This window comes from Phalacrocorax carbo, chromosome 17 (assembly GCF_963921805.1).
Source record: "Phalacrocorax carbo chromosome 17, bPhaCar2.1, whole genome shotgun sequence".
Classification (NCBI taxonomy): Eukaryota; Metazoa; Chordata; class Aves; order Suliformes; family Phalacrocoracidae; genus Phalacrocorax; species Phalacrocorax carbo.
The window spans coordinates 9530680-9545077 of record NC_087529.1 but is presented as its reverse complement, the minus strand read 5'-3'; the positions used below and the strand labels follow the sequence as shown (position 1 = coordinate 9545077).

At 40.5% G+C, this 14398-nt stretch overlaps 1 protein-coding gene across 2 annotated transcripts in view; it reads right to left on the bottom strand.

Annotated features, from left to right (window-relative positions):
• Positions 1 to 3433: 3433 nt before the first annotated feature.
• Positions 3434 to 14398, bottom strand: part of RABEP1 (rabaptin, RAB GTPase binding effector protein 1) — a 49819-nt gene continuing 38854 nt past the window's right edge. The window contains exons 10-18 of one of the 2 annotated variants that reach the window (XM_064468196.1): positions 12706 to 12810; positions 11825 to 11941; positions 10470 to 10568; positions 9695 to 9835; positions 8790 to 8979; positions 8444 to 8499; positions 7457 to 7555; positions 6522 to 6638; positions 3434 to 4076 (exon numbers count right to left, since the gene is read on the bottom strand). In XM_064468196.1, the coding sequence (XP_064324266.1) occupies positions 3975 to 4076; positions 6522 to 6638; positions 7457 to 7555; positions 8444 to 8499; positions 8790 to 8979; positions 9695 to 9835; positions 10470 to 10568; positions 11825 to 11941; positions 12706 to 12810 (1026 nt within the window). In that variant the 3' untranslated portion in view covers positions 3434 to 3974. The remainder of the gene's footprint in view (positions 4077 to 6521; positions 6639 to 7456; positions 7556 to 8443; positions 8500 to 8789; positions 8980 to 9694; positions 9836 to 10469; positions 10569 to 11824; positions 11942 to 12705; positions 12811 to 14398) is intronic. The other variant, XM_064468197.1, reaches the window with a different exon arrangement.

Here is a 14398-nt window from a genome sequence, read left to right as displayed (position 1 = left end):
CAAATGGTTACACTTGAATCCTGTAGACAGCAGAATTCTACATCCACAATTGCACAGGACACCGATGGCTTGGTTCACTGGAATGCAGTATTAACTTCCAAACACTCAGTTTGCCTTTATCAAAAGATGGCTCTGGAGTCCGTCTTGACATTAAAAGGCCAATTATTTATCTGCTGTAGACAAACTTTAGTGGACAATAAATAGTTGTTGTCCTCCCCCCCCCCCCCCCCCCCCCCTTAGAAAAGGTGACATGGTCAAGCTCAGTTTTGAAAAGTAGTACTGCACTGCTACAAAAGGGGCACGGTAAGAGGTGCCAAAGTAAAGCTGTAAGGAAAGGAGGGCTGTTATTACCTGTTAGGTAACGAGGTTACCAGACATGCTGCAAGAACACTTTTTTTGTACAGAGTAAGACTATACAAGTATAGGAATGCATACAAAACTCGATCTCGTCCCTTTTGCAGTCTACACAACCAGAATCCAGTTTTCTAATCCACGCACCCTGCGTATTGTAGCTGACCTGCCAGGTCAGAAGTAGTGCCTGCTAAGAATTTCTTACTTGAGTGAGGAGGACGTACCACCCTATGCAAATCAAGCTCCAGAACACCGTGAACTGGAAGGAAGAGCATTTGTTTTATGAGCGCTACCACCATAATCCACCCTGTATCTACACCAAGAGCCTTTACTACACTTAATTTACAGACTTAAATTTGCTCTGCAAATTTGGCACATGCTTTTTTCTTTTTAAAGGCCCCTTTAAGTTTCTTAAGGTCAGCAGAAGCTTGAGGTGCTGCTGCTGAAGCTGTGCTTTCCTGCCCCTGGAGGAACAGCCCCTCTGGGGTAGCAGGGCAGCTGGTTGTAGTGAGCACAGCTCCCATCACTCCTGCGAGTGGTCAGGGTTCTGGTTTAAAAAAAAAATCAGACATTTGCACTGGTTGGTGAAAAAGGTTACTCGTCTTCCAACTCTAAAATGGTCACAGCTCATAGTTAACCAGGCGTAAAGGTGTTCAGGTGCACGATGGAATAGGGTGGTAAAAGGGAAAACAACCATACAATAACCGTAAACCCTTCCTCTCCAAACCAAAAGGAAGTTCCTTCACTGACTCGCGCAGTGCCTGGTTTCAAAGCAAGGAAGCCAGCAGTCAGCACCCAGCCCTTTCAGTGAGTTCTCAGACCCCTTCTGCCCTATGGCGTATGCCTCCAGCCTCCTCTAACTAGACCAACATGCCGCCGCTGTCCACTGAGAAAAATACACGAGCATGCACACGAACACACACACACACATGCAAAACTCCATTCTGCAACTGTTATATTTATTACTGTGTCTATGAAAGATCACAAACTGCCCACTCACCCGTCTCCCCCCACGGACTGCAGCAAGACACCCTCAGCCACCACCTGCAATCTGACACCACTAGACCTATAGAAAGCCATGTCAACAATTCGTGAAAATACACTAAGGAAAAGCCACACCAGCCCTGTAACTACCTGAAACAATCTAAAATGGTCAGCTACAGCCACCGTTGTTTAGAGCAGACGGGAAGGTAGGGCTGCTGAGAATGGGCACCGACACACGGACCAGAAAGGGATGCTGAAAGGCCTTGAACAGCTGCTTCCTCGCGCTCTTGCACTAGGAGGACAGTCCAGAAACAACCAAAAATTCTTTTTCTGCCTAGGTCTTCAGGTGCATTTCCTCAAGTGTTCAGCTTGCTGAAGAGATGTTTGGGATGTTGTGTTGTTTTGCCATACGACAACAGGCTTCCTTAAACACTGCTGCACAGGTTAAGTATCAGTAACCAGTTAAGAGTTAGTTTTTGGGAAGGAAGGGAACATAGGAGAGAGCTTTTCATTCTGCAGCTCCTATTAAAGGCCTATATTTTTTTCTCCAAGGTTTATTCAATAGAATAGGACCCTGACCACTGGAAAAGTGAATGCAAAACCTCTGGTATTGGATTTATGCATCAGGAGGCAGCTGCTGTCACCTCACAGTTCAGCAAATACTAAGAAAGGTTAAAAACCCCCGAATCTGGTAATATCCAATTAATAAAGAACATAAGCCGTATTTCAATTTCACTTTTAAGCGAAATTAAGTGTCATCTGGAAGACGACAACTCTGCCATCTATTAGTCTATTCGTTACTAAGGTAGGAAAATGGCTTTTGGGTGTCAGGAGATGAAAGGAATTAATTGCTAGGGTTAATACAATGCTTTAATTCTTGCAATGAGTGACAAGGAGTTGAGCTGGTATGCTTCTTTTTGGCTGTTTTTAAGGCATTCCTCTTCAAAACCACCGGTTCTAACCTCATGTTAGTAGCAGGATATACACTGCTAAAAATAGTATTTAAGCACTTAAAATATAGTCATGTGCATTACAGTTTGGAGCATTTTCTGTCATTTCTGGTTTTCTTCATCACCTTCAGATCTATGGTCAAGTACATAAAGAAAAAACAATACGCAATGGAGGAAAGCCTAAGTTATAAATTTTGGACAGTAATGACCTGCTCCCTCAGCCTCCTTTCTTTTAATGGAGCTGTAAGTAGGGGCTGCTTCAAGAACTCAGTTTGCACCATCAGTATTATCAACACCTGTAACCGTACACAAAACCACTGCTAACCAACTGTGTGCATGGAACTCCAACAGAGGAAGAAAAAGGAAGAGGAATGGTCATGTTACCACCATACATTTATAGACCAAGAAACCCAAACCTAGCACCCAACCGATCACAAGAATTTCTTGTCTCTGCCACCATGTTACATAGTGCAATTTAAATGTATGGTCATCGAAAGATAGGACCCGATACCATACTTTAAAGTAAGAGATGCACTGTACCTTTCAAACTTGAGACAGCAGAATAATGCAGCTCCAGCGCATATGTGCTCTGTGATTGAGAGTGCAATCACTGTTTTGCATACTATTATGCTGACCCAGAAGCGGTGGGTCAAGCCGACTGCTTCATTCAGCACCTTACCTTGACACTTTTCAGTGAAAGCTAGCAACTCTACATCTGGTGTCACCTACCAGAGCAAAGCAGACCTCCATAAACCCCATGCCAATGCTCACACTGCGCACAGGATTTATACTAGGTTTTTTGGTTGGTTGTTTTTTTACACAGAAAAGGGATTACAGATACTGCTCAGCTTTAGAGATGAGAAAGAACCAGCTGTAGTTCCATATTCTAAATTGCATTTGTGAAGAGATTACAAAACAGTGCATTTCTTGTGCTTTTCCTTAAGTATCAGAATTCAACAGAAAAATTTCAAGGACCTAAATTCTCAGTACATTTTTCGGGTTTTTTTTGGGTTAGCATTTATCTGTTCAGGAGACACGCAGCTCACTCATGTCCACCACATTTCAGCAGCATTCAGATTCTTCAACAGAAAATAAATGGTTAAGAAAAAAAAAGGTACTGAGTTATGAAATAAGATCAATATCCAGTGTCCTGCTAATAAAGTCATATTTTAATATAAAATATTCATACAGCATACTCTACACCTCATTCTCTCTGCTAGCTGAATACTGTTACTGACTATTCAAACAGAAAAACTTCAACCACTTTGCTCTTCAATGTTTTGGAGGGACAATACGGTTTCCAGCAGCTACTTTGATCATGGGGGTGGGGGGGAAGGGGAAGGAAAGAGGGAAAGACATGGGGTAAATGTTCCAAAACTCTATATTAGGTTACAAAGTCGGCTGAAAGAGGGGAAGTTTTTCAGAATGTAAGGACTGATCCCACTCAGCGGAACACGAAACACCGCACTCGTTAGTGTTTCCATTGGAAAGTTCTTCCTACACTGCAAGTCACCCTTGTGCTCTCTTCCTGCCCAGTACGAAACCTTTTTCCCCTCTAGAAACAAAACTTAGTCATTACTCCCCTCTGTTGTCTTCTGCGCTTTCAGTTAGAGTTAAATAATAATTAATGTTGCTATAAAGATGAGTTAAAAACCCCAAATGCAGCCTTGGAGCCCGCTCATCAGGGTGTCATGTTTCAGGAAGCTGATTAATGTCCGTCAGTTTTGTGTCATTCAGGATTGCACGGATTCTCTCCAGGGAATCTGCCTGCCGGATCCGCTCCAGCTGCACCTACAGAAAACCAACAGATGCAATGAGCTGTAAAATGTGCTGGTGCAAGACCACAGACCCATAACCAGAACTGAGCCAACAGGCCATGTTAGCAACCCCGAGTACCAGCGCAAGCAGAAGAGATAGCGAATTATCACTGGCTGAAAAATGCAAGGCGTGAAGGAGCACAAGCTTAAATTAGGACCAAGAATGGGGGAGAGGAAGACATAAGGCAGCTGTTTTTTTAAATAAAAAGCCACTTTCTGTGGGACTCAAGCAAGCCTTCATTGTCGCTCTATGTTTTGCCCAGTAACCAGTTGCTGACACCATACTGGCCAGGCAAACTGGAAGAGAAGTCCAGAACAATGTAAACTTTGACAGAAAGACTGTAAGGAAGCAGAGACCTAACATATGGCTTCAAGACTCTCAAGACCAAAGGTAAAATGCTCTTAGAGGAAACGTCCCATTTCCAAGCTCACTCCTGTTACTTGCTTTTCTCATAATCTGTCTTAAGCTATTTCTCATATGCTGAAAAGTACCCAGCAGAATTGTGTTGAAATGAACGTGAAGAGATGACAATTTTTTTTGTTGTTGTTACATTCAGACTCCCATGTATCTTTGTATTAGGATCTGGGCTTTCAGTCATGAATTCCCAACTAGTGGGTAATTGATTTTTGGCCCTTGCTCTCCGTCGCTGAAACCCAACTCGGCCAGTGGACACCTCACACAGTGAGCGCATCGTAATACCCCAAGCTCTCCACTGACAGGGTCAGAGAAGGAAATAACCCTGTCTGGCTATCAGGAAACCAAAATCCTCATTCTGTGGTCATCTCTCATGTTACGCAGCAGATCTAGTACTATGCACGGTGGAGGTGGCACAAACCACTTTAAACTGAAAGCACTAACTGTGTAAGAACTGCTGTGGGGCAGAAAGAATACAAGAAATAGAGTTACAACATTCTTACGGAACTCAGTACTGAAGGCCTACTAAACTACCTGCAAGAGTGTGCCACATGTCTTCCAAGTGGTCGATGTTTTTTCTCTAATAACTGCATATTCCAGTGCATGCAGACTTCTTTTTTTTTAAAAAACAAAAAAGAAAAACCAAAAAGAAAAAAAAAGAGGATGATGACAAGCAAGAAGCAACTTCACTAGCCAGGACAATTCAATAGTCTCCTTTGTCCTACCTCCTCCAGAAACAGCCAGAACAAGAGAGGACAGTTCCCTATTGTTCATCCAGTTAAACTCCGTCTAGTAAACAATTTCTTACATTTCTGTTTTAGTCTTCCAAATAAACCAGAACACTTGACCCAAAAAATCTGTATTTTTAATTCAGCTGAATTTCACAGAGAAGACTGGCCAAGAACTCAAAGGAGACAGTGCTGAAATTCAGTAGCTCCTTTGTAAGCAAGACTTCTAGTAAGCTGGAACGTGATGTGGGGTGCAAATTCTAAAAAACACAGACACTGAAGGTCAGCCTGGCTCCCTAAGGAGACAGTTAGTCACCCTGCAGACGCAAAAACTGCAGGTCCCTTCATACTCTCTACAGTTAACAGAAAGAGATATCAGCCTGACAGACGGGAATTAGCCTCGATGAACGCCCCTGCCAAAACTCCTTCCTTCAGCCACCTCTCGGTACCTCATTGCCAACCACAGGGTCCACTTTCTGGATGAAATACAAGGATAGCAATAGTGACAGCAGCAAGGAAGAGACTTTCAGGTAACATAAATAGAAAGCAGTAAATCATAGAATCATTTCGGTTGGAAAGGTCCTTTAAGATCTTTGAGTCTAACCGTTAACCCAGCACTGCCAAGTCCACCACTAAACCACATCCCCCAAGCACCACATCTACATGTCTTTCAAATACCTCCAGGGATGGTGACTCCACCACTTCCCTGGGCAGCCTGTTCCAGTGCTTGACAACCCTTTCGGTGAAGAAATTCTTCCTAATATCCAGTCTAAACCTCCTCTGGCACAACTTGAGGCCGTTTCCTTTTATCCTATCACTTGTCACTTGGGAGAAGAGTCCCCCACCTCGCTACAACCTCCTTTCAGGGTATAGCTATTTACACCAGCATATACATGCTTTTGGTTGGGGTGGGGTTTGGTGGGGTTTTTTTGCGTAACAGGATAGGAATATATGAAATACTTTTTCAAACAGTATAAATTCCTTACTTTGTCCTCAAATATTTACATCCTAATGATTTGCTGTGAAAAGTAATACACTGGGAAAATATCAGGACATGGACAATGAAATACTAGGGTCTGAAGGTGTCATCCCCAATAGGCTTTCATACTAATATTATACTAGGAATACTTGATCAGTTTAGTACACTAAGAATTTTAAAAAGAGTTCATAAATACCAACATAAGAAAATTTACAACTGCTACTTCTTGTTTTATGCAGCTCTGGAGATGTAAAGAAACAAAAGTAGCACCTTACAAATAGATCGTACTTCCCTTACCTGAAGTGTCTGAGAAAGCTTTACAAAATCTCTCTGCACTTGCTCACTGACATCTAATTCAGTCTGTAACCGCTGAGCTTTATTCTTCTCTTCAAATACCAGCTGTTCAAGGTTTGCCTGAAGAGAAAGAGATTCTTTATGCTATGCTTAAACTGAATAAAAAGGAGAAGCTTGTATAAACTGATTAAAGCATGATACTAGAGCAAGGAAGCATGGTTATCCTTAGAGTCCTGGCAAGAAATTAAAATCAATCACTCTTTCTACACCTCAATTTTCCTAATTGCAAAATCAACAGCTAATACCCACCAGACAAACATCGTCATTACATTGGTTAAAGCATGAAAAAGCCCCATGTCTTTTAACAGCACTATGTCCAAGGATCTCAAAATTAACAAAAAACCAAACAAACAAAAAAGCAGATTTCTAAGTTTTAATGGAACATGAACATAGATGAAGGGAGTAATATGCTGGTGAAAAGACAACTATCCTGCTGCCTTGAGTTTTAGTCAAAAATAGCTTTGGGTGAGTGGGACCAAAAAAGAGAGAGAGAGAAATCAGATCATAATTCATTCATCTGACTGTCGAAGCACAGCCCCTTCCTACAGCAACAACAAAACGACATTTATTCAAAAGTATCAAAGCATTCAAACTAAGGTTTGGTTAGTCAGGAAGCTTTCTATAAGCCTAACTTTGAAAGACAACCCAAAAGAGCTACTCAAGTCAGCAGCAATTCAAATCCACTGCTTTACAAATCCAAGTGCAAAGTGACTGGGATGAGGATTTAAACAGCATCCAATGGACATTATTTCACTGCCAGAATCTTTATCAACGTTCAAAAGCTTCCTTTTTATTCTCATGCAGTGATACATCTTCTGACCACAGTTTGATCATCATAGAAGATGCATACATACTTCAGACCCAGCCATCATAGCTACCTTTGCTGCTGTCTCCTTCTTCAACTGCTCTTCTAGAGTGCTTTTTGCTTCCTGCAGACTCTCCAGCTGCTGTAGGTTTTCCTGCGAAGAACTTTCCAACTATATTATAATAATTAAAAAAGCATTAATTAAAATTCCTAACATTTCCATTTCTCATAGTCCCTCCATACAGAAGTATAGCTTAAGGGTCTTTCCCAGGACTGAGAAATACATCTCAATAATCTCTCCTAGGGACACAGAAAATAACATCTTTCTCTCCATTTATTTGTTTTTGGAGCTGGAGGGAAATGGCCAAACCTGACATTTAAGTTATTATTAGGTAGACTAATATTAGCTAGGAATTAGTTAACCCAATATTTAGGTTACAGATTAATAAACAGACAAAACATTTTTTAAGGAACAGAAATATGAATGTATCCCAGTCCTACACTGGCATTAAAACAGCTATTCTGTCCTCCAAAGTTCCAGGCATGACCTTATGTATTCCCTCTGAAAAGGTCACAGAAGCCACCCAGGTGCCATTACAACATGGGTGCATCTACATTCTTAGTTGATATGAAGAGTTGCAATAGGCTGAGAGTGTCCAGTGCAGTGTCAGTGTCTTCAGCAAGAAAATTTGTGCAAATGCATAGAGTGGTGTTCCTTCTTACAGAAAGGAAAGGTTACCTATGCAAATTAGCCAGCCCTCCAGCATCCCACAGGCATGATGAGATGAAGGAACAGTAACATGACATGTTTCAGAACTCTTTCCTTCCCAATAGTGGGCGTACTACACATCATACAAAATTATATCTGAAGTGTTACTGACACCTCAAAGGCAGATGGGGAAAAAAAAGTTCATTTTCTCTGATATGAAAAGGTTGATGTCAAAGATGGCAACACAGCACCACTGCTAGTACTAGCTGAACCCCATCTTTGTTTTAAGAAAAAAAAAAAAAAAAACACCAAAAAATAACCCAAAAATCCCACCGTGAAAGGGCTCCTTACCTGTTCCTTTTCCACTTTTATTCTTTCCAGTTCAGCTTTTAAACTGGAAATGGAAGCTGCAAAACAAGAATGTTAAAGCTTAAATGCAAGAAAAACACAGGAAACTGGACATACCCTGTTTACTTCTGCTAATATTTAAAGGAGAATTAAGCACATGCTACACCAAAGGTATCTCTAAGGTAAACAAATAATTATACTTTTGCTTTTAGCTGCACAGCTTTGGCATATCTGCTATCAAAAAATGGACAGTATTTAAAATTCAGATAAGTGAAGACTTGATTTTGTGATAGACTTATCTTACTAATTTCTAATATTCCTATTTTTGAGACTGTTTTACCCCGCTCACCTATTTCCTCTTTGCAATTCTCTATTTCCAGCTGTAGAGTTTCTTCTATATTTTCTTTCAAATATTGTTCAGCTTGAATCTGTTCTTTTAAGAATAAAATCTCTGCCTTAAGTTTCTCCTCAAGGTGATCTGCTGCTGTCCGCACACTAATTATGTCTTCACGATATTTTAAAATCAGCTCACGGAGCTCCTGAATCAATGATTAGCAAAGATTTGTGTTATGATCTTCAGATACACACAGTACTGTGTTATCAACATACAAATGAAGACAAAGTTTTGCTACGCCAAGGTTCGTCCCACCATACCAGATCTTGCATCCAGCAAGGTATTACAACAAAATCACAGTTTGCTTAGCCATAAGCAAATGAAGAATGTGTAAAGATTCATGTCTCCACAGGCTTATGACCCTTATCTCCCCCTGCCCTTCACTCCCCACGATCTTTTAAGCTTGACGCACTTGAGTGTAAGGGAGTGGCCGTGAAATGGATGACGAGGCTTATCATTATTCAAGGCTCAGGATTATTACTGGTCTTAATGACTGGGCAGAAATTTAAGCCACTGACTAAGCTTAATTTATTGAATCAATACCTACATCGGAGCCCATGGTGACTGAACACTTGTGTGCCCAGTTGCAAATACAGCTTAACCTAGCTGAATTGGGATAAATGGAATTGTTGCCTACTGGCAACAGAGCAGTTGTCAGGCTAAGGTTAACTCATTTCATATTATCTATCTGTACCCAGCTCATCACGTCAGACTGCTGATTTTGTGCATCAGAAACCTACAGAGTTAAAATCCAGATTATTGTGCATTTTGTTATTTGTGCCAGCTTTTTGATAAGAAGATTCTTCCAGTGAGATCTAGTCACATGCAATATTTGTGTTAATGATTTAAAAATGTTTTACCTCTGCTGCTTCTGGTAGAATGAAATCTTCAGCTTGCTGTAAAGACACATGCAAGCTATGTTTTCCTTGAAGACTTTCATTATCTTTTTGTAGTCTCACCAACTCTTCTGAAACCTGCTCCCTTGACTGTGTCAGGACAGCCTCCAATGTAAAGAAAAACATAAATTCTCCCTCAGGGTCATGCTCAGATCTCTTCATGCCCCATTTACTATCACTGCTTTCAAAGGTCTGGTGAATTGATATTCTTCGTAAAGAAGGGAAACAAAATGTTTGTGTGGATCAACATGACCAGTTCTCTCTTGCCTGGCCTTTGCACCAGAAATAAAGGAAAGATCAATCTTCACTGCACAGGCAGATAGAAGGAAGCAAGGGATAAATGCAGCATTGTTAAGTCTCCCAGTTTTCTTTTGTATTTATCCATTAGTTAGCAGTGTTGATGGAGGAGGATGTGGGGGATGGAGGGAAAAATCACATGCAGTTTTGAGAACTGGCAGTGATAATGATAATGTATAAGGGTGGGGGAAGTTGACATGTGATCCCCATATTAACCAATATGCATTCACACAAAGTATGACAGACTGACCCTACAAACTGTTCCAGGTCTAGCACTTGCTATCAAAGCTTATTTGGTCAGTAACTTTACGCGTTAAGATGCACACCTCTCTCTAGCCAAGCTTGGCTGGGCAGCAAGACAAAGCCTCTGATAAACACGTTGAGCTCCAAAGGTTGGACAAACAGTGCTGTTCAAGTGATCTCTGGGCTTAAGCTGTCTTACCATTTGCTCCTGGACACTTCTCTTTGCTTGTGAAAATGCCTGCTGCAGTTCACTGAGGAAGTTCTCCGACTTTTGACACTTAGCCATAAGCACAGAGATCTTGAAGAAAAAAAAAACCACACAAAGATATAAAGTGTGAACCAGATTTTGAAGAAGAAATAACCACTGAAGTTCTCTTGCCTGTTATCATTTCTAATACATACTTTGAAATTTCAAAATAAATTTTAGTGGATTAGTTTAACTCCTTACTCAGTAAAGCAGTAATGCAGCTCAAGTAAGAAGAGATCCTCTGCTTCTATCGAACAATATTCTTATATTCTATTTACCAAACCATAAACAACAAATAAACAGCTAATTCTAATCAAACTCGAATGTAAGCCAGTTCAGAGACACTGAAGGGAAATGGCAGAGCTACTACCTAAGTTTTCAGCATTTTCTTTAAGGTAAAGTGATTTTTTTGTACCTTTCTCTGAAAGCATAGATCTTCAAAAACTTTACAGTTAAGTTATTCTACAACACCACATGCTTAACAGCTAGATTAAGCATTACTTAATTAAGAGCACCCTGGCATAGCCAAAAGAAAGACTGTATAAACATATCCCTGTCAGGTGAGAGAGACTTAGACTACTGTTTCTTTAGTAAGAAAGTCTTCCAGCTCAAGTGAAGTAAATTCCATGTCTTGTACACAGCATTTACATAATTGTTTAATCTTTAACACACCAAAGATGATGACTGAATTATTATTTTTTTTTTAAAGCTATGGCTACCACACATCCTCTTTGGTTCCATTGTTCCAGGAGAGTTATGTACACATCTCACACTTAAAAAAAGATCTTTTCAGCAGGCTATTGTTTTAGAGAAGTCTAGCGCATATTTTGGAACAACTACTGTTACTGCCTGCTCAGATACCCATTAACTGTACATCTTCACCACAAGTCCATTAACTGGGTGTCAAGTATTGATGAGAGCAAGTGGTATGAACAGTACCGCTCTTCTGCGGACAAGACAGCAACCAAGAACACAGGGCTGCTTTTGCATGTTTGGGTGATTTCATATACAGGTCATTTCAAAACTCAAACACTACTGAAATTCCAGTTATCACCTCCGTAATGGATTTCAAGTTTAGGGATGAAACTTTAGGGCCAAAATTGGATAACATGATATTACAGACATGTCAGACTTATCTAGAAACTGCGGCATACTCAGGTGGAGCATGACTAACCCTAGAAATTCTCGGTTTTGTTGCCCTTACAGCAGGTAGTCCATCCATATCAAACAGAAGACAAGAGTTCTTATTACACACTTTTGAATAACATTTCATGATTCCTACCATCTTGATTACAAAATGCTTGTACCTGATTAGAGGAGTCCTCAGCACTTTGTTTCATGTAATCCTCCAATTCCTGTTTATCTTTCATTGTCTTTTCCAGCTGGTCATTAGCCTGCCTCAGCATCACCTGCAGCTTTTTCACCTGTGTTGTTACAACAAAATAATTCAATTTTCCATTCTTTGGAGGAGTATTTATTTCCCGAACACAAACATAACACAGGCTGTCGCACCCCCAAACCACAAAACAAAAACCCCTCAAAACCCTGTGCAACCCAAAGTTCCTTTGTTGTTCTTTTGAAATGCCCTGCATCACAGATTACACCTATAAGGAAACATGGGACATCAAATTGCACTGGACCATCGCCATGTAATGATTTCAGTCACTTATTTCAAAACAGAATGTGACTCATGCCTCCCGTATCCATCTGAAAATTGTTCTTCAGTATATGGCAGGAAACAAAGATCCTCCAATACTTTACAGTCATTTTATGCTGCTAGGATGAAGTCCTCTAATTTTCCCTTTGCTGTTAACAATTCTTGCAGTATCAAAGATAATAGAATTTAATGCATGAAAGGCATTTTAGAATATAAATTATGAAAGATACTGACTTCAGCATGAGCACAACAGTTTTTATAGAACAGTGCCTTTACAGCATGGTCTTATAACACCAGATAAAAATGGTTCTCCAAGGTGAATCCTTAAGAAATTGGTACATGTGGTGCTCGTTACCACATAACAGTAACAAATCAAGTTATGTCAATAAAATGTCAGAAGTTATCCAGATTTTAAGTATGCCAACATCGTTCAATTAAAACCAATGAATAAAACAGCAGATGTTCACTGTTGCAACGGCAGTAGTGTGAACAACTGCAAAAGTCTTGCTAAAACTTGAAGAGAAATCTCACCTGGTCTCTTGTCTCAGCCTCCTGAATCTGGATACCTTGCAACTGCTTCTCATAATTCGAGCACATATCACAGCGTCTACCCAGCTTGTTCCCTGCATTCTGCACCTGAAGAACACAGAGTTATCACCTGCCAAACAATTCTTCAAGGAATGCAGGAGTGCTACATACTTTCAGGTGTGTTGTGCGATCACAAAATATTATGAATAAAAGACAGTGGCAGAATCACGTAATGGCAAGATTAAGTTGCTCTAAAAGTAAAGGATCACGCAAATCAGCTGAAGGATATAAGCTTTTCCTGGCATGAGTCCCACTTTTAGCACATAAGCAATAAGCCATGACTTGCAAGAGTTCATCAAATCTTTCAAGTGTGTCCTTTTGAAATATTTTACTTAACTGTATAGGAACAGACATCTCAGAGAAGTTTTCAACAGACCATATCATTTTTTCATGCAATTATTTTATATTACAGATCAAATTATAAACACAATACTACGCTGTTGGGGTTTTTTGTTTTGGGTTTCTGTGTGTTTGTTTGTTTTGTGGGGGGTTTTTTTTGTTTGTTTCTATCAACACAAACCAATTAAAAAGCAAGTCAGTTCATCAGGTCAGGACTTCTTTAAATCTTTTTCCTCCTGCAACTGAGCTTTGAATATTTTTCAATGGCACATACTGATTTTGTTCTCCAACAGTAATCAAGCTTTATTTACTTTTCAATACCCTCCCCCAGTACTACTTAGTATCAGAGACTGAATAATCAGCTAAAAGAACAATTGGGAAGCAATAAAGTAGAAGACAGGCAGATTTTAAAAATAATTAAAACAAAGAAAAAACCCAACACAACAACCCTCCCCACCCCCAAACACAAAAAACCCCAGGCTAAACGGGTGGGTCGTAAGTGTTGGGGTGTGCAGCAGGGAAACAAAGAGTAAACCAGCTACCATTCTGAAATTGTAATGGTTTCGGCCAAGGGGACAAACAGAAGTTTTATCAAAGCTCCAGCTGCCAGCCAGGTTTGAGCTGAAATCGTATTTGTATCTGCTGCTCCGTGTCCCACCCACACAGGCCAGCATTCACATACCCTGCCTGCACTCCTGCCTCCAGAAACACGCGGGAAGCAGTGCATTTCTTTTCTGAATTCTAAGAAAGGGTTGGAGTAAAATGTCATCCAAATGCCAACAGGGCAAGAAAATACTCAAGAGTAAAGGATTTAACTCAGCTCTGAGATCACGATGCCGTAGTTTCTCCAGATATTACAAATTAGCAGCAACACAAAAAATAGCTACTTTACAATAAGTTGAGAGACCTCCTAAGAATCGATTTGCAGATACATTGAATTCCATCAAATTAAGGAAATAAAATCTCACCAGTTCTTCATCTCATCTGGCCTTTGCCTGGTCTATTCTCTTTCACTGCAGTCTCACGTCTTTCCCCCCCCCATCTTGTCTTCCTTTTCACTCATTATGGATTGTTCTCTCTCCCTCCTGCTCCCTTTTCTTTCCCCTAATGTGTTGCTCCTTGGCCTCTCTTCTTCTGAAAGAGTAACCACAGGACCCCCACGACACTCCTCTTTCCAGCAATAAACCAAATGCAAGCTTTGAACTGACATCATATGAAACTGCTGAAAACTGACAGGCAGAACACCCAGAAGCAACCATTTCCTCGGTCACCCATACTGAAATTGGCACAGCGCTAA